This window comes from Phalacrocorax carbo, chromosome 3 (assembly GCF_963921805.1).
Source record: "Phalacrocorax carbo chromosome 3, bPhaCar2.1, whole genome shotgun sequence".
Taxonomy (NCBI): domain Eukaryota; kingdom Metazoa; phylum Chordata; class Aves; order Suliformes; family Phalacrocoracidae; genus Phalacrocorax; species Phalacrocorax carbo.
Genome location: NC_087515.1, coordinates 4,216,061 through 4,241,449, shown reverse-complemented (window position 1 = coordinate 4,241,449; position 25,389 = coordinate 4,216,061). Strand labels below are relative to the sequence as shown.

At 38.9% G+C, this 25,389-nt stretch overlaps 1 protein-coding gene across 1 annotated transcript in view; it reads left to right on the top strand.

The window, feature by feature from the left end:
* The window catches only part of GALNT2 (polypeptide N-acetylgalactosaminyltransferase 2), a 99,235-nt gene that overhangs the window by 64,487 nt on the left and 9,359 nt on the right, over positions 1-25,389 (top strand). Inside the window, exons 4-11 of the mRNA XM_064445671.1 lie at positions 2,142-2,240; positions 2,798-2,865; positions 3,801-3,866; positions 7,094-7,215; positions 13,595-13,682; positions 17,570-17,657; positions 18,210-18,313; positions 22,589-22,715. Coding sequence (XP_064301741.1) covers positions 2,142-2,240; positions 2,798-2,865; positions 3,801-3,866; positions 7,094-7,215; positions 13,595-13,682; positions 17,570-17,657; positions 18,210-18,313; positions 22,589-22,715 — 762 coding nt within the window. The remainder of the gene's footprint in view (positions 1-2,141; positions 2,241-2,797; positions 2,866-3,800; positions 3,867-7,093; positions 7,216-13,594; positions 13,683-17,569; positions 17,658-18,209; positions 18,314-22,588; positions 22,716-25,389) is intronic.

Sequence of the window (25,389 nt, the reverse complement as noted above, 5' to 3'; positions counted from 1 at the left end):
GTCCGGCGACTCCAATTTCTGGGAGGAAAGAATGTACTTTTCATGTTTTAACTGATTTTCATGACTTGTGCTAAGCATTGAAGGTCTAGATTGAAGTGTTCAGCTCAAGTTCTACTTTATCCAAATGTATTTTCTCATTCTGCAAGTAAAAAGTCTAATCTCCATGCCAAAAGCAGTGGCACTGTTTCCTTGGTTCAACTGTGTCACTGAGGAGGACTGCTATTGAGGCAGTTAAAGCAAGAATTTTTGAAGAGCTGAGAGCAGAAATACTTAGTGAAACATTCCTTCGGTTTTATTTGAAAGTCTGAAAATCTTAATTTCTCCCTCAGAAATATGCAGTAGTGCTCCTCGCTCGAGTTTTCTTAAAATTGAGAGGCTTCATTGCCTTGAGTAATTCCACCCTAAGATGTGCTCTGGCTCAAGTGCTCTTTCCTGCAGAGACATCAGTATAAGTTTAATGTGACTTTTTTAATTATTCTAACGCAAGTGCTTCATATCATAACTGCATGCACAGTAGGCTTGTCCTCTGTGGGCAATTTGAAAGTTAGCAGAAAAAAGAATATTCACCAAAGCCTATGATGCCGAAAGCAGCTGGATGTCTTGTAGCTGTCTAGATGAATTGCCAGAAGCTGACAGTAGAGAAGGTCTTCTTTTATTTTCCAGGAACGCATACAAGTTTGTGATTTATTGCTTCAACACTGGGTGCTAGTGACGAAGCCATCTTGTACACCCATGGTTTCAGAAACAAAGCTAGATAAAGCCTTGCTAAACTGACACAGCAACTGTAGCATTGGCATGGGCTTTGTTTTTCTTCAGAGCGAGTGAGGTCACCACAGCACAAGATTTTATTTCATGGCAAACACTAACATGTGTCACGTGGGTGCCTTGTATGGAAAACACTGCAGGATTTTGTAGGGTGGGCAAGGGCAAGCAGCGCATTGCCGCTCACTCTCTGATTCCCAGAAGTTGAAGGTTGTGTGGTTTATGGTGCATGTTGCAGATATTTAATCGGGTGTAGAGAGGCCTTTTATATAGACAGAGGCCTAGTTTTAGAAATTTGGGTAGCAATGTAACCTACCTCTTTTCCCTTAAAAACTAGATTGATTAATACTGGACAGAGTACAGAATTACTTGCTGAATTTGCTGCAGGTGTATGCTTGCTGGGTTTATCCCCTCAGAAGACAACTAGGCCTGTTAAAACTCTACCTCTAATACTAAATAAAGGAAAGAAAGAAAAGCGAAAGAAAAGAAAGTGAAGAAATACATCACTTATGTATGTTACTGCATGAATGGGGATCAGATTTGACCTCTCAGACTGTAATGCTTTCAGCATAAATTCAATATACAGTGTTTTCTAGTACTATTAGTGCCTAGTACAATGATAATAGTTTCTTTTTTTAGGCTTATTGTCAGTGGATTTAAACAGCTCAGCTTTATGTAGTCCTGCAGGAATTATTTTGGAATTTGCTGCTTTTTGCTTATTATATTAATTTCAGGCTAATAGAGGTGATGAAAAATGAGTCAACATAATGGAGTATTTCATTATCTTTATGGCTTGGAAAGATGTGGTTCTGTGTTTAGTTGGCTCTACGTCGTCATAGCTAGCATTGTTTTTCAAATTCTGAATGTTAAAATCCATAAAACTCGTTTTCTATTCTAATAAGTTCTATCTATGAGCAAGACCATGATGCTACAGCAGCTTTAAAAGTAAAGGGAGCAGTGGACATATGCCATTCTTAAAGAGAATACATATGGCAGCCTGTGAAACATGCATTTTTATTGAAAATATGCTCATTTGCTTAGATTTATTGAATGCTTTTAAAGTCAAATAAGCGCTCTGGTTTCATATTGGGCTGCATGAAAGGTGTTTACAATATACTGTAGTGATGATAGTCCGGTGACTTTTATGAACCTGCCTATATCTGACATTGACTGCTTGGTCTGCTGTGTACTAAGACAACTACCAAAAGTGGCAGAGGAGGAGTTGATTATAATCTTACCTGAAAACAAGGTATTTCATTCTTCCTACGTAGATATAGTGCGTACATGAGTTTAATAGATAACTGCTTCACAACAAAGGCTGTCTGCGAAGCCTGGAATGTAACTGTTACGCTCAAATGACAGGATATTGTGTCTTTCAGGTGCCAACGGAAACAATGGCGGATAGATTTGCCAGCCACTAGTGTGGTGATCACCTTTCATAATGAGGCAAGATCTGCTTTGCTTCGTACTGTTGTCAGGTATACCTAAGAGAGACCTTGATTTTTTCCCTAAAGGCCATTAGTTTGTGTCAGATAGTGGTTATGATAAGGAAAGGAAGTAACAATCCATTATGCTTTCTAAACCCTTTGCAGAGGGAAAGGTGAGTCTTAATTTCATTGACGCCTCCAGTTCTCACATTCTGGAATAGTTATGTTAAACAAAATTGTTCCCATTAACTACAAATGCATGAGAGTGTGGAACCAATTGCCAGACGATGTGTGGAGGTTGGCTGTATAACTAGTTTCAAGAAAAATTCAGGGAAGATGGATTCTTAGGGGATAGTTGACCTAAAGATCTCTGCAAAACTTCCATGTTACATGTTGTCTAATGCACTGATTTCTGGAGGCTCAAATGTTGGGGGGGGGGAACAATTCCACGTGTGCTTCTCTTCTTCACAGACACTTCCCGTAAGGATAAGCCAACAGCTCTTGGGCTAGGTTCTACTGTGGCTTAACAAAGTAACTGCTTTTATGACATTATTATAGAAAATTAAGACTGCTTAGTATTGAAGGCTTTTTTTTATTGTCTGTTTCAGCGTCCTTAAAAAAAGCCCACCACATCTTATTAAGGAAATCATACTGGTGGATGACTACAGTAATGATTGTAAGTAATTTTACAGGGTCCTAACTTTATTTTGTTTATTCCGGTAAGACTTTCTGTGGATGCTAGTAGGTGACTTGATTGAGAATCAGTTGCATGAAATAGGAGTTTGCAGAGACTGATCCAAAACCAGGTTTTAATTCTTTCATATCTGTCACTGTGGAAATGTGAAGAGTTCTGATAAATACTTGAGGTATGTTTTATTGCTTCCTGCTAGCTGACGGAGCAGAGTGTTTAGTTGAAAACAGCCTTTACATACCCTGTTATCTGATGTAAAAATAAAACCCATGGTGCTTGCACCAAATATTTTTTGTAGCACTGCTTTAAATGAATGCTGGTCTCGTCTCCATCAATCTGTTGGAAAAATTCTTACTGAATCTGAAATAAGTCAAGGTTTTATAAGTACTAGGGTATCACAATACAAACTTTAACAATTGAAATGGACCTCTCAGTGACATTTCTTAAAGGAAGTTAATGTCTACACTTGCCTTGCTAGTTTATAGCTAGTGTAGGATAGGTTTAAGCCATAATGTTAGTTAAAAAGTTATTTTTCCTTATATGCAAAGAAAACAGTTAATTCCAGAAAATAGTTTAATCCTATAAATCATTTTCTTACGCAATTGTAGAAGCTGTCTAAGATAAGCAAAGATATTATCATTAAATAAAAATATTTCAAAAGTGTAAAGTTAAATTAGCTTTAAATAACGTAATGAGGGTAATAACTTCTTAGCCTGGTAACTTTTCTGTGTTTTTCATGAGACAAGTAGGCATTTTTTAAAAGCATATCTCTTACATTTTACTATTTATGACCATAAACAGTTTCCACTACAAAGCTTTTGTTTTTCTTTGAAGACAGGCACTCTTATGGTATGCAGTGTTGGATATCAAACTGGTTCTCATCACTTAGGGTTTTTTTGTTGTTTTTTTTTTTTTTAAAGCTGAGGATGGTGCTCTCTTGGGAAAAATTGAAAAAGTGCGGGTTCTTCGAAATGATCGCCGAGAAGGTAGGCTTAATCTGTGGGAAGGAAGATACAGATTCCACTCTGCTGCCTTACCAGTTAATCTTCATCTAGTCTTTCAAAGGAACATTCTGCTGTACCTTCCATATTGAAGGAGGCATTTCCACTTTATAAATCAACTTACTAGTGGAAGGAATAGAAAGAAACGCATTTGTGCGAGTAAAAACAGTAGTTCTGATTAATTCCATACTGGGTGTGCAATTGCCCATTGTTGGCTTTCACAGTGAAAGCTGACTTGAGAAATTGCCTTTTGCCCTCAACCTCTCCCTCCTCTTACTGTACCGAATTCTCAGTTAAGCTGCTCCCATTGTACGTAAGGCCTCACTGTAAACTCTATGAATGTTTGAAAAGATCCAGCCTAAAAATAGCCCTCTCCTTTGCTGGTTCCCTACTAGAGATCATTTTAAGGATCTAGTTGACAGCCAGCCCAGCAAACAGTTTGTCTGGCAGACTTGAGAGGGTTTGAGCCGCCAGGAGGGCCAGGACCATGTATGCCAGTTTTGCTGAAGCCAGTGTGCCAGTAACAAACTTGTCTTACGTTTTTGTTTTCTTCTTTGTTGCTGTGTAAATTACGGTCTCATATCACCAAGCCCTTCAGTCAGCAGCTTCCTGGCTCTGGAGCTTAAAGTATTAGATATAGGCAACTGTTATTCTACAGCTGTTTGAAATAACAACTGAGAGCTGAAATAGCTAACTGCGTTAGCAGGTATGTGCTTGTTTATTTTCATAAGCACTGTATCTTCTAGGCTGCCAGCCTGGCCTGGGGAGCAGCTAGAATCATTAGATGGTCAGAAACTGGAAATTACATGCACAAAACCTGTGTTGTCCCATAATTAAAGTTATTGCAAACTGGTGGGTTCTTAGTGTTTAAATGTTTTGTTTGGAATATACTTGTGGACAAAGGCTTGTTAGGAAAGCAGGCCTTCTATGATTTGCCATGGTTGCAGGGTTGTGAGTACGTAATTTTTCTGATCAATACGGCACTTAAAGACGGAGATAATAGCAATGGAAAACCAGAATGAAGTAGTACTTTTGATTTTTATTTTTTAGTAACTATAAATGCTAACTTTGTACTGCATATACAGATTCTTACTTAAAAAATATGCATCATTATATCTGAAAATGAAATACAATTTGACAAATCTCTTACTATGTCAGAAAAGAACAACTATTTGCAGATTGAAGGCACAATACTAGTTTACTTGGTATTTTTGTGAGATTAAGATTAAATTATTACCCATGGGATCTCCTGTAATGTTCATAAAGTTTTGCCTATGTGCAAAACCATATGTGCAACCAGATGATAATTTTTAAAAAATAAAATAGGATTTCATTTGATTGCTGGCTTGCTATGCTTGAGTTTGATACTCACTTTGCTTTTCATTTTCAAGTGTAGGCTGATACCGATATCTCAGACACACAGAAATTAAGAGAATTGGTGAAGTCAACCAGTGTGTGTAGAATACCAAGAGTAACACATTAGTATGAACAACGGAGAAAAGCAGTGAGTTTTAAAACAAAAATTAAAATAAAGAGGTGGTGCCTATGGAGGGGATGACATTGACTGCCTTGCTTTCAGAAATATGTGATAGTAGCTTTTAGTTGCATCTGTAAGACCAGAATTTGTTATGGGAACAGATTTTGGAGGGTATGGTGTTCTACATAATGAATGTTCAGGGGAACCTTCTTGACTCTTTCTGTTGTAAGGCTGAATGTGAGTGTAGAGGACTCAATGACCCAAGTGGTCACCTCATTGGTTTTGGCCATAAATCTGAAATTAGAAACGCTGTTGTGTATCTTCTATGGAAGTAGGGCAAGACAACAGGTTCTATAAGAATGCAAGGTAGAAGTAATAAGCTCTGGAAGGAGGCATTGCAAAAGTAAAAGAAACATAGCCAGAGTGCTTCAGGAATGGTTTGATGTGGAAAAACTGAACAGAACAGGGTCAAAGGGTGGAGTTAGGGAGACGACATAAAAAGGAACGAGGTACAGTTAGCTGCCACATGCAACAGATAAGGCGTAGAAGGTACTGTTGGAGAGCATCAGCACAGCACGTATCCACAACAGTGAAGCGCTCACGCTTGCGGTAAGATGTGATACAGGGATCTTGCTGAGGTTATTGCTGAATGATGGTCAGAGCAAGCAAGCTTTTCCTCTTAAGCTTCTTGTATTTTGTTTGGCAGAGTCATATTTTGCAGGTTTATTTTATAAAGTGGATGGTAGGAAATGGGGTTGACTCCTTTACAATGTTTCAGTTGAGGGAGGGGAAGCAGAACAGATTTGGTGGGAAACAATGGAGGAAGAAAGAGGAAAAAGAAGTAATTACCTGGCTTTGGTCTTGAGTGACAATGAAATAAATGATTTTTGAATAGTAATAGGGAAAAGCAGGGAGGAAATTTGCAAAGGAATGAGAGGAAGTGAACAGGGGGATGTTCTGGGGTGCATGTGAATACGTAGCAAAGGACTATAAGGAATGGTGGGGTCATCCAATGAAGAACTATTAAAAGGGAAGGAAGGAAAGGAACGGGGTAAGTCAGTGAGGGGATTTGTGCAATTGAGGTGTAGAGAAGAGAAGAACCTTTTGGCTTTACCAGAAGTCTCTTCCTAAAGAAATCTTCTCAGGATAAGATTGAACAACAAAAAACCCAAACCAACTACAGAACATGAGAATTGCAAGAAACAAAGGGGAAACACAGTCGAATGGGGTGGGAGGAAGACTCTCAGACATGAATTAATGAAGCTTAGTTATTTCTGGAAGAAGCTGATGGAAGAATGGAATGGCTGCGGTGGGGAGGAAAAGTTAATGATGGTGCTTTCCTCGGTTCTGTTGTAGAACTGCTGGAAGGGTGTTTGTTTTTAGGACTTACCCTGAGTAACATTTATCAGTATAAATACTATTTACTGTAATGCAGACCCAGCTGTACGTGTGTACCCCCCCTTTTGTTTTTTTTTTAGGTACCTTAATTCTTTTGCCTGAATCAGATTGAAACTTGTAGACTAGGGTGCAGCAGGTTGGAAGCTTGCAGGCTGTTTGTTGTTAAGTCAATTCACTGGATTGTTAACTAGCGTCTAATTTTGATAATGGAACTTGTTTGTTCTGTCTGAGTAAGAGTAGTTTAATTCATGACTGACTTGGAATGCAACAGTTTTTCACTGCTGTTGATTGTTTTCCTCATTGTAAGTACTTTAAACTTTTTATCTTTACTTCTCAGGCTTGATGCGCTCCCGTGTCAGAGGGGCAGATGCAGCACAAGCAAAAGTATTGACCTTCCTGGATAGTCACTGTGAATGCAATGAACACTGGCTGGAACCGCTTTTGGAGAGAGTAGCTGAGGTTAGTAAAGAGTTCTTTTAAAGTAATTTCCTGAAGGAGCAAGTTTTAAATTTTAAAGCCATCTGGTTTATACTACATTAATTTTATGCCTTTTTCTAAGGAAGCTTTTTCTCTCAAGTGAGATGATGGAGATGATTGGAGTGTTCCATGATTAAAACACACTTTTTGTTCATTTAATCTGTGAACACAGGAACATAAAGTGTGAGTATTTATTATTGTCTTCACAGGCAATTCAAATATATGCTGCTTTGGTTCTTTAGGGGCCTCCTCAGTAAGTGTTGAAGAACTTTAGTGCAAAGTATAGTTCTCCTCAACCAATATCATCTCAATGTAATGCAGTTTACCTGAGTATTTATGCGTCATTAAGATTCAGTGTGATAACAGGAGAGAGGTTGAGCTGTGAAACCAAAATCCTCATGGAAATTAGCAGGGACTGTGGGCTCTCAGCTTCTGTGAAAATGATGCTTAGCCTGCATCCTGGAAAAGCAATTTGAGAGGATTGAAAGTACACTGTTTTCTCCAGGGGTTGGTTATATTTGTTAACTTACTCTGGAGAAGCCCAGCTGAAGTGGAAAGCGAATCAGGTGTGATCCCAAAAAGCACTGGGGAACACTCAAGACAACAGAGTAGTTCTTTCTTAATTGCATTCCCTTTCTGGTAAAATGCCCTTCCTGGGAAGGCTTTCTTTCAATATTCTCCTGGTCCAAATGGTTTTGCTAAGCTACTCTGTCTTGTTAATGCCCAGTTCTTCGCTCATCCTCCCTACACTTCCCTTTGCACTTGCCCCCAAAAAAGGGGAGGGGGGAGGGAAAGGAAGTAAACCCCATATACTCAATGTGCCACTGGGGAAGCCATCAACTGATGACTTTTTCCTTACTCTGTTTGGATCTGTGATGCTTTACTCTGTATTCCAGAAACACTGTAAGTTGCCTAAAACATATCAGCAGTTAAAAATCTTATTTTGGAGTAGAAATAACTTGTAATCAGCTCAAACCTGGACGCTATTAAAGTACCTAGAGCCTACAGAGCCCTTGAATGTGAGCAACATAGCACTTCCTTCTATTTCTGTGCTCGTGTAAACTGTTCCAGCCTCAGAAGGGTTGGGGAAATTTCTTTATAATAAACAACTAGAAAAATAAACTTGAAGCCATTAAATATATCTCAGAAGGAAGTAGAGGATGCTTGCAGCTAAAGCACTAATGGATTCTAGGATGCTTCTCAAGCCTTTTTGTGTAAATGGTTTGAAGCATCTACCTGTTCAAGAAGTCTGAAGAGAAGTGGTAGTTTTGGTCAACAAAACCCAGCTTAAAGGACAGACAGCTATTTTGGCATTTATCTTTTTTCTTTATGACCTTTTTGAGTGCATACTCATTTAGCTTTCTGAAACTGATATGGGGTATGAAAGAGTGTTAACCTTTTAATTATAACAGAATGTAAAACTTCCTATTAAATTGCTGACAGTTTTGTGAAGATCCAGCATTACAGGTCCGTGTACTTGGTGGGAGGAACTGGTGCATATTTTGCTTTGCGCAGCAGTCACTTTTTAGCAGTACATGTATTATTTATTCCTTCAAAACTTACTCCTCACAACTGTCACTGATACACACAAATCACACGTGCCACGGAATAGTATTCAGCTGTTTGAATACAGTTTTCCATTCTTAAAACCTTGATGTACACTTAAAAAAATAATTGATGTGGAATTCTGGTTTACATTCGTCTGGGAAGATTCCCAGCCAGCAAGTATGGAGATGGATAAAGTAGCTTCTAAGCTTTCTGCTTGTTCAAATAATTAAGGGATGGATAGTGTTTATGTATAGTGTATTATAGTTCTTTGTTATTTTAAATGGATTGATTTGCTCAGATAATTGGCAGCATTTTCTGGATAGTCTGAGTGACAAGAAGCTGAATCGATAGGAACTTATTCCTGCTTTGACCTCAAAGGTACCTCTTTTCAAGTCAGGGCTACTATACATTAACAGAGTATCTTCTGATGCGCTGCTGCATCTATTCTATATTTTGTGGAAAGCATGGGCTTTTTCTTTTTGTCTTTTGTTCCAGAATTGCCCACTTGGATTTAATTCTGTGGGAGTTTTGGGGGACTAGCGTTGTGTGTTACAATATAAAAATTTATAGCTTCTGAGAAACAGTCCGAATTGAATCGGTTCTGCAGTACTCTTATCTGATGTGCTGTAACCACATTAGAAAGCTGCGTCTTTGCCCTCTTGCTTGTGTTAGGGGCACCTGTTCAACTGAAGGATGATCCATCCCACAGTTTTCTTCTTTGAGGTGGTTTCCTGGTTAAAGTATCTTTGTCTGTTGACCAGGCTTGCTTAGCGTTCCTAGAGGGGTTTGACACTGCTAGGGATTTTTCTTCAGCAATTTGAGCAAAGGCTTAAAGCAGAAGCAGCATACATACAAGATGAATATTTTGGAGTTCAGAAGGTACATATACCTGTGTAACCTGGAGCTGGTATATCTTCTCCCTCTTTGCTCCCTCCTGGAGTACAGTTTTCAGCCTGTTTCCCTAAGGCTACCTTTTATGCCTTCTAGATTTTTTTGTGTGTGTGTGTGTGAGAAAGATTGAACAGGGAGACAGTGGAGATCAACCCTTTAATTCCCCCAAAATGTCACCATAGTAGTAAATACACACAGTCTTGAAAACATTGGTAGCTACTAGCTATTTCATGAACATTTGTCTACTTGACTTTTTTCCATTTCTGATTTCTAGTCACTTTGATGTTCTTATTCTTAAAATACACCTGCTATATGAGAAAAATAAAAATTGAAAGAATCTGGTGCAGAACTGAACTAATCTGTTTTCATAGCAGAGCTGTAAATCCTATATCGCTTTTAGGAAGGTATTTTTAAACAAATATGATCTTAAAAGGAAGGAAGAACTAAAATTAAGAGAATAGATGTGGATTCCTTTTTCATATGTCTCAGATTTTTGTGACCTTGAATGAGTCAACTTCTGACTGGCACAATGCTGAAAGGAAATATTGATATTTTCTCTTAAGTGTGTTGTGAAGCTTAATCTTTGAAGTGTCTTGAGGTTTTTTTTTGGGGGGGAAGCAATATATGCAGAATCTTGAGGATTATTTCTGATAGTTTGAGAATAATATATAATAGTCTAACTCTCTAGAGCATACATAACCTCCTTATGAAATATTAAAATGAAATAGTCTGCTACAAATTTCTAAGCACTAGAGACTTGCATTATTTGCAGGCTATTTCCTTCCATTATCCTCATCAAGAAGCACATAGTATTCCAGTTCTGTGTTCCATCCATTATAAGTTATGGTTTCAACCCTCCAGAACGAACCAGGAGATTACAAAAAGAAGAGTTCCTTTTAGCTCATGTTATTTCTAAAGCGAACATCAGATTTCTGCGTTAATCACGCTATGGATAAATGTCTGTCTTTAGGATAATTTAAAGGGAGCAGCTGCTTTTTAGTGTTTCAAGTGAATGAACTCCCTGTACTTGGAGACCCACAAGCTCTTTTTAGCAGTCTCTGCATTAACAGCTTTGTAGTGCCCTGCAAAGCATCACATTAAGAATGTGCAAGTCTTGTCTGCTTTGCAGCTGAGGAAATTGATAATTTCAAATCATGGAAGGAACAGCATGTTTCGAAGCCGACAACGTGGGGGCTGGACATCGAACCGAATGGTTGCGACGTGGATATCTGTCTGCTGGAGAAACAACTCTAAGCTGTTTAAACAATACATGAGGCGTAGCAAGTGGTGTTGGTGTGGTGTTGCACTGATATTGATAGAAACTACTCAGACAGCAATAAAAGCCTGAGGAATCCCAAATGCATGGAGACAACGTGCCGCCTGCTTACTCAGCATGGTGGGGTGGAGATAAGTTGAAGCTGAACTGAAGCTCTACCCAGTGAGACACCTGATCGCTTGGGCAACTTTTACCACCAGGTTCAACCAAGCTGAGTAGAACCATTTGAGAAAATGCAAATTTTTGTCAAAGGTTTTTAGAGATGGGCATAGGTGTTCATCTCTTTTTCCAAGTACAAGTGATAGGACAAGGGGAATGGCCTCAGGTTGCATCAGGGGAGGTTTAGAGTGGATATAAGGGAAAATTTATTCAGCTAAAGGGTTGTGAAGCTGTGGAACAGGCTCCGCGGGAAGTGGTTGAGTCACCACCCCTGGAGATATTTAAATATGTGTTGATGTAGTGCTTAGGAGCATGGTTTAGTGGTGGATTTGGCAGAGTTAGGTTAATAGTTGGACTCAATGATCTTAAGGGTCTTTTCCAACCTAAATGATTCTATGATTCTATTCTACAAGCTGTCTCAGGTTCAGCTAAGGAAGAAGGAGAAAGCAGAAAGGGTGGTTTCATTTTTCTTTCCTGCTGATGGGCGTATAGTGAATAATATGACAGGCTGGATATCTTCTATCTCATCCGTCTTTAAATAAAGGAGTTTTCAAATTCTATCACTGTGTATAGTGATGGGTGCACCTGAAGTGCTTTAGTGGTGTAGGGGAGCGCACAAACTTGAGTAGTGGTTTGCAGTTAATTTTGCAGAAATCGTAATTGCCTCCCAAATACAACACAGCAAAACAGAAAGCTTGCCATTACCTACATGGACCTGGGGCTACAGCTAACAGAAATATAGGAGCTGAAGATGTGGTTCGTGGGGCAACAGGACAGGTTGGTCTTTTTTTGATCTGTGTTTCTAGTTTGCTTGAGAGTGAGCTAATGAATAGTTAGTAGCTGATTAGATGTTACAGTATGTCCCTTGTAAAGGCAGATACGTGGCCCAGGTGGTATAGCTGCAGTGCTACTTAAAAGGAATGTGGAAATCCATAATGAGTCTTCAGCTTTTACCTGAAGACACAACTTGGATTTGCCTTTTGGCTGATACAGAAGTTAAAGTGACCTTTTGCTCACCCAGGCAGAATGTCCTAGTAAATGCCAGCTGTGTAGTTTGGGCATATTAAAATCAACGCAGGTTGAATACTTGAATATTCAATAAATGAGAACAGATGTTTAATGTCCTTATCGGACCAAGCAAAGCATTTTGACTAAGAGTCGCTTTTAAGTCTCTTGTTATGATCTCAAACTATTCTCTTACTAGTTGGTTTCTGATCTGTTCTGTATAATACTAATTAGCAAGGGTGGGTTGCATTGCTTAACCACTGTTTAGAATATATGTGTTGTTGATTGAAGGCATATTTATGAAATAAATTCTTACAATGGAGATGGTTAGGTTAGCACTTTCAACTGTGGGAACCATTTCTCTATAACAGAGTTAGCAAAATATCTCCTGTTTATTCAAAACACTTCTTACATTCACAGATTTGGTGGTACGCTGTTCTGAAGCTATCTGTGCTCTCTGAACGATGCGAAATCGTGGAGCTCAAAGTTCTATTTTGAATTCGAGCAAAGTGATCAAACTGCTGTAGAAGTTATGCTCCAGTGTGTACATGTAACTGGGTTGGTGGTTGGGTTCGGGTGGTTGTTTTATTTTGGTTTGTTGTTTGTGGTGTTCTGTGGGTTGTGAGTTGGTTTGTTTTTGTTTTTTTTCCTTCCCCAAGAAGTACTTAATGAAGTCAAACTGGCTGAACCATGATACTGCATTTCTAATATTAGATGACTCTTTTTTTAGAGTACTGATGTCTTGTGATCCCACTGGATGATGCATGTGGAGTTATTGGAAAGATGTTTGTTTTTTTCTTAAACTATTTTGACAGATACATCAGCTAAGGTAATTAACATTACTCAGAGTAGTATATGAGACCGTGTTCGGACAGAGGAACGTGGTACCTGTACCACTGGAATCTCGGCTGCTGGAAATTAATAGCATTCATTAGTCTGAGGTGGTTTGAGGTTCTCTTTCCTATCTAAGTATCTGATTGAAGTGTGATTCTTCTAGTGTGAAATGGGTTAGCATTAACCTAAGACTTTCCTGATTGTAGAGGGGCCCAAGTGTCCCTTAAAGGTTGGAGTAATAACTACACTGCCTGGCTAGAGTTTGCTGTGGAAAATAAAAATTGCCTCAATCCTTCTTCTCTTTGAGCTGGTTTTAAAAGTAAGATTGGAAATCCTGTTTGCTTGACTGCCTTTAGAACTACAAGTTTGTTACCTTCAAGAGCAAGTCAGAAGAAAGGGATTACTTGAATATAAGTAGCCTGGAATGGAAAGAGGATTCCCAGCTATGTAGTGTGGTTTCTGCTTTCCGAAGCATTGCTGAGCAATGCTATTCACAGCACTGGCTATTCAGAGCCGTAAGTTGAAATAGGGGAGAGCTGGGGGAGACGTGCTAATGAAATCCTGCTGAACTGTTCAACATCTCATCCTGCCTGAGTCTTTATATATTGATTTCATTATTTCAATATTACTTTCTAATATTTATTTTAGGACAAGACGAGAGTTGTGTCTCCTATTATTGATGTAATTAATATGGACAACTTCCAGTACGTGGGGGCGTCAGCTGATTTAAAAGGCGGTATGTACCTGTACTGGAATGTAAATTTTAAAAAAAAAAAGCATCAAGAATCAAAGCTCGTAATCACTGCAGTTGTGGAATGGGCAGTTAGCATCCTGTTCTCCCCTTTCATATATCTAGTTAAAGTTCTATAGGTCAGTTGTTTCTAGGCTTGGATTTTTAATTGGCCTTATTGTCTTCTGCTTTAAAACAGTTTATCTTCATTATACTAATTCTTATAAGCTTATGCTGCAATGTGCAGTACTCCAATGTTTGTAGGGTTGTGCAAATGTGTCAGAACTAGCTTATGGCCAGAGCTTATGATTCTCCCTTTGGATAAGACAGGATTTAATTGCTCTCTAGCTTAGAAGCCCATCAGCAATGCAGTGCCTATGAGTTTTTTTCAAGATGCTGGTTTGCTTAAAAGATTAAACTCTTCTGAATAAGCAGAAGAGCTTTGGAATGTGTTTTAAAAAGAAATGTTTCTGTTAGCCATGATCTTTAATTGTGAAGAGAAGAACATGTGACCTTGAAAATTTGTAGTGCTTATACCTTTACAGTTACAAAAATTCCTGTTAAATCGAGTTTAGAAGTACTACACTTTCAGTATGTTTAGCTAGGGTAAACTGACAGCAAATAGTAGAAAGATTCGTGAAGTGCCCCAGAAAAAAAACCCCTCCCCTTTCCTTTTCCAAAGTGGGGAGAGCAGCCACAAATTAAATTCCTTAGTCATTACAAGTTTTTAAAACTTTTTGCACTGAAAGCAAGAATCTGGCATTTAAAATAGCTGTTCTCTGCCTCCCCCCCTTCCACCCACTCCCCTTTGTTTTGTTTTGGGGGAGGGGGGGTGTTGGCTGTTGGTTTGTGGCATTGGTTTCTTTTGTTGTGGGGTTTTTGGTGGTGGTTTTGGGTTGGGGTTTGGTTGGTTTTTTATTTTTAAATAATTGTTCCTCTAACCATGGAAACTGAACTGTCTGCACAAAGACATAAGATGAGCCACAATATAGAAATCATGCAGTGCTGTTCCCACAGTGTTTCAGCTTTTTCTGAATGGGCTTTCTGGAGTGGGGAAGGAAAAATTAATTTCGAGCCTGTTCTGTAAGTTACTAGTCTCTAACTGGCCACCAAGTGTTGTTCAGTAAAGTGAAATAAAAGCATTATTTGCATAATGTCACACATGCTTCAACTTCCAGTCAGTGATCTGGAGGTGAGAGGTTCTATATCCTTTAATTAATGTTCTGAAATAACGCCTACAGTGCCTGTATTCACAATATGCTAATGTATAGCTCTGTGCTATTATCTGTGTGCCAGTTTTATTAAAACCTCAAGGCTTTTACCCAATCCACTCATTATGCTTTGAGTACGGAAATCTCTATACCATTATGTTGGTTTTATTGTTGTCTGCAGTAGGAGGAGGAATTCTTTCATTGAAACCTTTGATTGGTTCCTGTGGGGTTCCTGCTCTTTAATTCTTCCCGAGTGAAGTGGGAGAAGATTGAGAGATCATTTCACTTGTTTGTACTGCTTTTCTTGCTTCAGCTTTGGAACTATTTTTCCCTTTTATTTTTTAACTTTTTAGTGCTCACTTTCTCCCCTATACGCAATAGAAATTGATTTTTTTTTTTAAGTGCAGGGAGCGTCTGGACTGGACTGAGGAATGAGAAGCTGTCTTTTTTGATGTTAACAATAGAAATTTTTCACATACCAGTGTTTAAATTTATTTGGGGGTCAGTTGAAATGTGAATAATTTTTTTTTTTTTTCTCCCCACTTCCCAGAGGACGGTTTATCATGTTAGAGGCACTAAAGCATGTGGCATCACAGGACACTCACTGGGGCCAAGTCTAAACCTTGAAACCAAACTATGCTTTCAACCTTAGATACAGTATCTGTGCGGCCCAAGCACCGAGGGTTAGGACAGCTGGGGCAGCATTTGTGCCTGGTCTGTTTTGAAAGGACTTAATCACCCAAGACAAGCATCCTAGCAAATGGTATAAACTTTTTAAAGTGGACACGGCTGAAATAATTCCCCAGTCTGGCCACTCCTAAATCCATGCACTTCATGTTCCAAATTTTTTTTAAAAAAGGGGATTTGCAAAAGTGTTTGTGCTGCTCTGAGAAACACTTTAATTACTGGAGTAAACTGAGATCTAATAATTTCGAGTATGTCTGTGAGGCAGTTTACACTGGATAGAATTTCATACTGGATATGCACTTGTGTTTAAAAATACTCCTTTTACAGACTTACTGATATTATCTTATTGAGTGCAGATTTTTCCCAGAGTCAGTGAAAATGGAGATGGAAAACCAGTTTTTATGGGTAGACAATTTATACACTTGTTCTGAGTTTGTAACAGTGCAGTGTTCCAAAAGAGACCCCTTGTGTTCACTGGCGTATACGTAACTCTATCTCTCCCGCTTCTGCCGGAGAACAGTAGGGTTTTTTCAAGTTCTCCCAGATGCAAATAATTCTGCTGGCTACGCATGATGAAATGCAACTTTTTAACTGCATGGAAATATTGGAGCTCATTTTACTTTTCATGCTGGAGGCTTTGCAGTGCTATAGATTGTAGCCATTTTACTGTTTTGCTACTTGGCGTTTTGGAGCAGTTAAACAGTCTTTCATTTTTTACAGTGCAACACAACGAAATACTCCAACATGGAGAGAGAGAGTTGGCATGTATGCTGGAGAGGCTGCTCAGGATTATTCCTGTACTGTGTGTGAGATAAACATCTTGCCAGTTGAAACGAAAACTGTTTAGTTTTCAGCTCCCTGCATCAATCATTACTCTGCACACAGTTTATGGATGCACACAGACAGTTCGTGGGACTGTAGCTGTTGTCTGTTTACTGTAGCTTTTTCCCCACTTCCCCACAAAGTAATTGCTTTAGCTTTACTCTGGAGAAAGAAAACTATTGACATCTGTGCACCAGAAATCTGGAAATCATTCATTATGTGACCTCGTAGGATCTAGATGTGCTCGGCAGCAGGCAGCCTGTACAAGGATGATTTGCTAGGTGTACTGGAGAGGGCTGTGGACCTTGTGTAGTTTTTTAATAGACGTTCATGCTTATGGGAATAACCCCATGCAAAAACTGTTATGACAGTGTTCCCTATAGGAAGTTTGTCTTATACCAGCTGTGTACTGTGCCTAAAGGAGGTAGTTCAAATGGTTGTCAGGTAGAAAGCTGCTGTAGGTGACCTCTTGGTCTTGTCTGTTCTCATGATCTTTATGTGCTTCTGTGCGTAACTCATGAAAGGACCAGACCAGCTGTTGCTGTGTGTACATGCACACATATGTATGTGTACATAAGGGAAGTAAGATTTAAGTGCTCTAGCGCTTGCCTCAGGTTTAAAAAATGATGCACTTAGAAGCACGCTGTGGGAAAGGAGGAAGTTAAATGAATGTTAAGTGGGAGCCGCACAATTTGTTGTGACCTTCATGATAGAGAGCTCCTGCTGATAGAGGAGTACCAAAAGTACTGCATAAAGCCTTTGTAAGCATAAATATGTGATCGTTTGATAAGAGTTGAAATGCAGTTGTACAGTAAAAACTGTTGGGAGCATCATATGATGTTCTGTTTGATGTAAGGATATGAGAGGTTGGATTCATATACAAGGCTTTTGCTTTGTAATTGTTGGCTGGGTTTCTCTGCGTAATAGGTGGCAACAAGAGAAATCAAAGTTATTTTGTATCTGAGATTACTTTTTATATTATCCTGTCAACTTTGTTACCTTTCATCTGGACTCCTACTTTTTGTTTTCTACCCACAAACTTGTACAAGTTTAGATTTTTTTTTTAAAATTTAAATTACAGTTCCCAGTGTTTTCAGTCAACATTGTGTTACTGCAAGTTGAACGATGACCACAGTCTTATTAACATCCTACTCTAATATTTTCTTCTTGAAGGCTTTGATTGGAACCTGGTATTCAAGTGGGATTACATGACACCAGAGCAAAGAAGAGCACGGCAAGGAAATCCAGTTGCTCCCATAAAGTATGTCTGTACCACCGCTTCTTTCTCTAATAGATTGTAGCTTGCAGCTAAACAACGTTAGAAATTATCTTCTGAGTTGGAAAGGGGATCTTTACTATAGCTTTCATTAATATTGAAACTTCATTCATGTTTATGTAGCATTATGAGACTCCCGGAAATAAATTGTATTTTAAAAAATACTTTCAGGCACATTGATAGATGATTTACCCTTAACAATAAGTAGATGTCACTGTGTTTAAAGTTAGTATATTTTTAGGGCTAAAACTACAGCATCGGTTTTAATGGTTTACTGCTGGCACAAATTGCTACCCTTTATGTAAGGAACTTGTGACCCAAATGGGGATCTGGAAGCCACCTCAGAAGGTGGTTATAGCACTGTGTCTGCAACAGGAGTGTGTGCAGACAACATTTGAAGTGATAGATGCAAAATTAGCTGCATTCAAAAGCATTGCAAATTTTTTAAAGGAGGTATTAACCTGGAGGTGCAAATAATAGTTACCTCCCAGTTCACGGTTCTGTAATTATTTAATATAATTTTTCCCATCTGTTTAGGACACCCATGATAGCTGGTGGGTTATTTGTGATGGACAAATCCTATTTTGAAGAACTAGGGAAGTATGACATGATGATGGATGTTTGGGGTGGAGAAAACTTAGGTACGTATATTATTTACCTTCGATCAGCCTTGAAAGAAAGCAGGTTTCATAATTACCTTTACCGTCATGGAATCGTGGTGATTTTATGCCAAAAGGGTTAAAGCCAGAGTTGAAACTTAACATGCATTATTGGCACAATCCAAAAGGTTTATTTCAATGAAAGAATTAAAACAAGGTGGGAATTATACGCTAAATATGAGAGAATAAAAGTATTTGTTCATTAAGCAGTGAAATGTTTTTTGTAATGGAAGTTGGCTGATAAAATAAAAAAATACAGGATGTGGATAGGAAATTACTTTCAAAATGCTATCTTGTTTAAAAGTCACATCCTTATCTAAAATTGTTGATTAAATGCAATAATGGTTAAATGCTGGCAATTTAAGGCATTTTTAAGATGTTGCTGAAATTTCATTGTGAAAAGTAGAACACAGGAGTTCATGAGTTTAATGTTCTTACATACATCTGAAAAAATCAATTAAAACTCAGCTGACCGAAAAATAACTTGTTTCTTAACATTAATAATACTATACTGAACTTGGTGAGTTTTTAAATTTTGTACCTCTGCTTTAGCCCTATGAGATAATTATGGTTGAGAAGGCATTTTCGCTGTAATTCCTTACTTTCAGATGTTTAAATGAGTAGGATTTAGAGAACAGGGAGGAAGGGCTGAGAGAACTAGTGCTTTAGCCGTTCCTTCTTTGACCTGGTTGTTAGATCTGGCTTTAGTAGGGGTTTTTTGGCTCTTTGCATGACAGTATTGTACAGTTTTTTTCTTCAGTAAAGACTGGTATACTTGTATTAAAACAAAAAAGATTTGGAAGGAGCAGAACTCCACAACTTCTCAAGACTTCCATTCTGTCATTACCTTAGTTTTTTTATGGTAGAGGTGCATCTCAGACATTCCAAGTAGTGTGTTTTAGAACCACTTCTAAGGATAGGAACTTCTCTACTGCGTGTGCTAGCTGCAAAATCCTAAAATACCTTCAACTTATAAAAACCTATGGGTATTTTGAGTTACTAAAATATGCAAATGCATTGAGCATGTACTTGGCCTACAAGGAAATGTCTGCTGTATACAGCGCACGAAGTGTAGAGACGTGGTAACCAAATGCTTAACACTCTTGCAAGGAACGGAGAGGCTGGAAGAGCCATCCTTATGGTCCAGTCTCTGACCATCCTATGCAATACTCAAACTTCGTATGTATTTTGAACAATTACTTTCTGTGTTTCTGTTTTCTGACTAATTTGGCTGTATAGTGCTAAATTGTATTTATATGAATATCATAATTTTTCATTTTTTTGAATGTCCTGGAAAGTAATTGGATAAACTTACTACAGCAATACTCACATTCGCTCTGAACCTCTCTTGCCACTAGAGCACTTAAATATTTTATTAGCTGCAAACAGGTACTTGAGCAACTGAGTTTTCTCTGAAAACTTAGCAGCTGCTTTTATGCTTTGATAATTGAGGCCTTGATAGCAGGAAAGGGCACGAAGGACAGCTCCTGACTCAAAGCGAGAAGACTGCATGCAAAAGGCTGTTTATGTTGCTCCTGCTGTTTTCAGTTCCCCCTTCTCCACGGGAAGGAGGTAGAAACTTTGGGGTGCCTCTCCTCTGCTCCCTGAAAAGGCAAAGTCAAAGTCAGTCTTGAAGCAGACAACTAATGATTTGTTCATAGCTGGCATACTAACTGAAGATGATTAAAAATCACAGGGCATATGATTTAATTGGCAATAAATGACACATGCACCAGATACCGGGAATCCGTGATGTGCAGTTTAAAATCCAACATGCGCACTCGTCAGGCCGCTCTGCTTTCAAGTATATCTCTGGATCAGCACCTTGATGTTACATGCAAATAACATGCTAGATGGACTTGCAAAATAATGCTATAACTTATATCTATGCTTTATAAAACTTAACATCTTTCCCTTAAGCATGTACAGGGCAGCTGTTTCATGAGATTTTGGTCATGCGTTAGTATAGCTCAACTTTACAAATTCCAAGATGGGCCTGCCGTATTCTACCTACATTAGCTAAGTGACAGCTCTTACCATGAAGATATGGGGTGTTTTCAGATTGTTGCTAAATATGACTGATAACACATGCTTGCTGCGCAAAACGTGGATCAAGGTTTGTTTAGTTGTCTTGAATTTGTAAACTCTAAGTCTCAATCTTTACAATGCTTTTTAACAAGCATAGGAGGATCAGAGGACATTGGAGAACTGGATGGACCATTAGAAGGTTTGGGTCTAACTTGAAAACCTAGGCTTTTCTTAATTTTGCTGAGAACAGGGCACGAGTAAGACATTCCCTGTCTTCTGTATCGATGCCACTCTACAACAAAAAAAGCAAATCTGTTATGGAGGGCGTAACAAACTCATGCAACTGAAGAATGTTTGACGTGCTCTTTATGCCTTTTTTTTAATGAAAAACTGCATCCACTGAGATTGTTAAAGAAAAAAGACGTACAGCAACTAGAACTTAAAAAGCCCCACAAAACTCCTCTAAGACATTCTTTTTGCCGTACTTAAACAGTGGGAGAAGAAATGTTAGCCTTGTAACAATCTACACAGGCTTTAGAAGCCATGTTGGTGCAAAACCAAGAATGTATTTGCTTCTCCCTATTTTAGTTCTTTGCTGTCTTTCCCGTAGAGCTATTTTTCATCGTTTTGACTTTTTTTTTTTAGCTTCTTCAGAATCTAAGGTGCTAGGAAGTATACATGTAGGTTTATATTTCTGAGAATTTATGGAGGGAGAATTAATCAAATGAATGTGAGTAGTAGAGGAAGCTATGGATAATGAAAAAAGTTGACTGAGGATATTTCTAAATTACTTCTAAAATGAAAATAGTTCTTTCAATGCCTACATACATTCAATAGATGACAGTGACTTTTTGGATTAAACCTTTAAATGAATCATTTAAATAAGAAAGATACTGCGTTGACCTTTAATTTTAATCAGCATCTCACTTTGCCTCATTTTAGAGGCATGTATTTCCTAATACTGAAATAAGTCTAACTAGATTTCAAGCATTTAGTCAGCACTTGCTTGCCGAATGCAAAAGCCTGTGTCTTTGATCAGATCTCCCTGTCCTCTTTCACTAGGCTGTCCTCACTGAGTGCAGCATCCCCTTGTGATGGGCTAATAACTGTATGAACTTTCTAGCAAACCCCCATAAATAATGCTTCAAAGTGGTACCAAAAAAACCTATTACTCCTCTGCTTGTGCAATTTGAGCAGTACAGGACCAAATTTGAGCTAGATATGGGAAGTCTGAAGTCTTCTGTGTAATTTATTCTGGTAGAAACATAGAAATGCTTTTGTTACTAACTTGTTTAACAGAAGCAGTGACCAGTCGTTCACTGTGATTCTCGTTTGGTTTCATTCTAAGCTCAAAATAAGAGCTGTAAGTCAGTGCCATGAAAAATGTACGGAGAGAATGTCATGTTCAGTTGCTCTAAAAATTACTTTTGCCTATCGTCCCATGTTAATTCAACTGGAAAATGAAGGCTGCAAGTTGCTGGCAAAGACAATATTGCCATTAATATTTCTGGAGGGTGATCTGTCTATAGATTGGACTGTGCGGACTCTCTAGGATTTGTGAATATGCCTAATTGGCCCCAGTGCAGCGGAATTCCTCACTGAAGTAAAACAAATAGGAAATGATCTGGGTCAGCTCACTAGGCTGGCTTAGAAGCGTACTGTCCATGACCTTCAGTTTACAGAAGCTACACCTTTATTCAGTGTGTCTTAAAATCAAGATTGACTTGATACAACTCCTCCCACGGCCAGTGTTTGGGAGTGCTTGGTTATCTGCTGTAGTAAGTCAGCAGCTCGAATCTATTGATTGTTTTATCATGCCTTGATTTTGTCCACTGTGTTACTCCATCTTTAGGAGAAAAAGCTAGATCATGAATTTATCTAAGTGTATCAACTGTTGCTTACCCTTTAGGTAAAGCGCAGTAGTGGTACGTATAGGCCTAACTTACTCTGGCAAATTGCAGCATGGTTTATGAATTTGGGGAATGCTGACAACCTCAGACAAGAGAAGGCATATGGTTTTGCTTCCAAGTGAATATGACTTTTTCTCTTGAGCCTGGACAATAGCAGAGGCTCAGATATGCCTTTGTTTATCCTGGAATTTCTCAGAAGATTGATCTTATCTTATTAATCTTCTCGGCAATAGCCAATAAAAGCCTTCTCTGTAAATAGTACTCTCCAGAATTACAGTATTTTGTGATGTTGGGTCTTTGATTCATGCTTTTATTTCAGAGATCTCGTTCAGAGTTTGGCAATGCGGTGGGAGCCTAGAAATCATCCCTTGCAGCAGAGTGGGTCACGTATTCCGCAAACAGCATCCTTACACGTTTCCTGGTGGGAGCGGTACCGTGTTTGCAAGGTAACTGTTAAGTCTTCAGCTAAATAGCAATGTTTTGGATTTCTTCAGATGATCAGCAGGTGGCAATAATTTCACTTTAAGGATCTTTTCTTTAGAAATATTTGCAGTGTTATCTGGCATGGAAAAATATTTATTAAAAGGAAATTAGTGGCTTTGAGGCAACTACACAGATTGAGAGAAGGACCTGAGAGCTGAAAAAGGGAAACTTCTAGTAGACACAGGCTGAGACGCTGGAAAAGAAGGAAATGCTTAGCTTGGCATTGTGTCAATTCTGAGAACTTTGTATTTTATTTGGTTTTAAGGAAGGCTTTATTTTCAGAACTGTCTCATAAATCTTCATTTTATACAAACAGTTTCATCATTCACTAAGAGCCAGAATACACTTAAGTTATGAATACGCTTTGCTTGTTTTTTGTTAATACATGATATACAGATGATTATGTATACTGATTCTGGCATTTGTGTGAGTCTGGCAACTTCATTCTAAATCATGTTTGCTTTTCCTGTGCTATGTTAAAAAATGCTTTTTCTGTAGACCTAAGAAGCTGCTGTATTAAGGGCTTAGATTAATATGCCTGTTAATTTTGCTGTTGATTCGATATAGAGCAGTAGCTGAAATACTGAGCTATTTCCTCAGTTTCTCCTCTGTAGAATGAGTAGTTCTGATTTATGTTCACAGTGTTTTCTAAACAACGTGGATTAAGGAATTGCATGAGTGTATGGTAGATGTTTAGAACGATGCTCTATCACTGTAGGTTTTAGTTTAGAGAGTTGGACCTGATGCTCAGGAGCCTGAAGAAGTGCAAGTCTCAGCTAAAGGTTCTGTGGGTTAAGAGCTGCAAATAAAACTGTTTGTTTATCCTTGAAGGGATATGGAGCCCAAACTCTGTTTAACATGAAGTAACACAGAGAGCACGATGTACTTAAATTCGTAAGAATGTTCTAAGCTGCCAATGTATTTGGACTTGTGTTACATCTTAAATTGAGGAACCGCCTTAGGGGTGTAATTCTCCTCCTCCACACTGATGATGCCACCAAGATGATTCTAATGAATTTAATAGTCTGCTAAAATAAAGTCACTGTTCTGTTTCTTCCAGTAGTTATAGCAGGGATTTTTCTGCTCCCCGCTTTGAGATCTGCATTGTACTTTACAGTGAAAAATGTATAATAGTAATTATGGGAAAACAAAAGTTACCAATGAAATATCCTTCCTTTCTTTCTACCAATTAAACTGTATTATATGTAGGCTTAGGATGCAACTGTTTTAGTTTCAAGATAGGTTTTAAAATGACAATGTCATATTAAGGAGCATGGTTTAAAAAAAAGTATAGAAATTATGTGGTTTTCCTGCTCCTCTCTTCTGTCTTTGGGCCGTTGCCAAGATGCTGCTTTTCTTGTGATGTTAAATAGGTACTTAAACATAGCTCAACGGGAATGTAGGACGCGGGTGTGGCTGTGCATGCAAGGACACAGCAGACATCAGAAATGCATCATATTAGCAGGGATTGAAGATTCTGCGTTTGTACCTGGATTAAAGCTTTCGGATTTTGTTGTGAAGTCAAATTATCATGGTGATTTGATCGCTCAAATGTCCTGACAGTTACTCTGACAGGTTTTTTTTAAAGTCACATTGTGTTCTCCAGTCATTTGTGTTCAAAATTACTTTGAAGAGAAATCCCGCGTACTTGGATGGTGAGGACAGCTGAAGCCCGCAAACTAGCGTATGGGTATTTACGTCCTTTTCCAGATCTACCTTTCTCTGCAAGCGGTTTATTACCTTTGTCCTTAGCTGTCCAGCGGTCTCAAATTCTGAAATGTCCTTAAAATTTTTTTCATCAGAATTATTTTTGAATTGACCTAGAAAAGTTGCATAGCACTTAAAAGCAGGGTTGATAAGTTGCTGTATACCTGAAGGATTCCTCAGTCAGCTTTCTTGGGTGTCAAACCAATATAACAATGCCTTGAAAGCAATCTTAGCAATGAGAAAATGAGAAACCTAAGGTGATGTGACACCCTTGTAATACAGGCATTATCAGATACGTGTAGGACCATGGTGCGTGGAATCTGTGCTGGTCTTGCAGTCGGGACTTGTTAGCTTATACCGTCATCCGTGCCTTGACTGTATGCAAGTTGTTCTGGAGTGTGCTGGGTAAGCGTCCTATTTTTAGCTGTACACACTGCCTTTTGGCAGCTGAAATAAACTGGTGATTCCAGATGAGAAACTGGGCGTCCTGTTTCATGAGAGGGGAGAGTGCATCCTGGCCGCGTGGTGTGGGCAGATACAGCTTGTGTCTGGCAGGATTTGTTAGGCCAGTATGGGCTGCCTCAACGCACCACTTCAGACGAGCTAGTAAACCTTGCAGGCCCCAGTCTGCTCCACGCAAAGCTAGTGCTGGGTTTTGTTAGCTGCGGCTCAGCATTAAGTGCCGAGTTCACCCTACGCTGTGTTCGTCAGTACCCTGCCGCCTTTGCAGTCTTGTGAGTTTAGGCGGTTCTCAGCATCTACAGTTTCCGTATCTGTCTTGCACTAACCCGGAACGGTTCATCCCTGCGTACGGGGAAGCGTGATGCAGGCATGCGTTCTGGCCTTGCAAGTGTCGGAGTCATCAAGCCCTGGCAAACCGAGTAGCTCCTGTGCCACCACTAAAACCTGTTTGGCCTGCGGGCAGCCAAG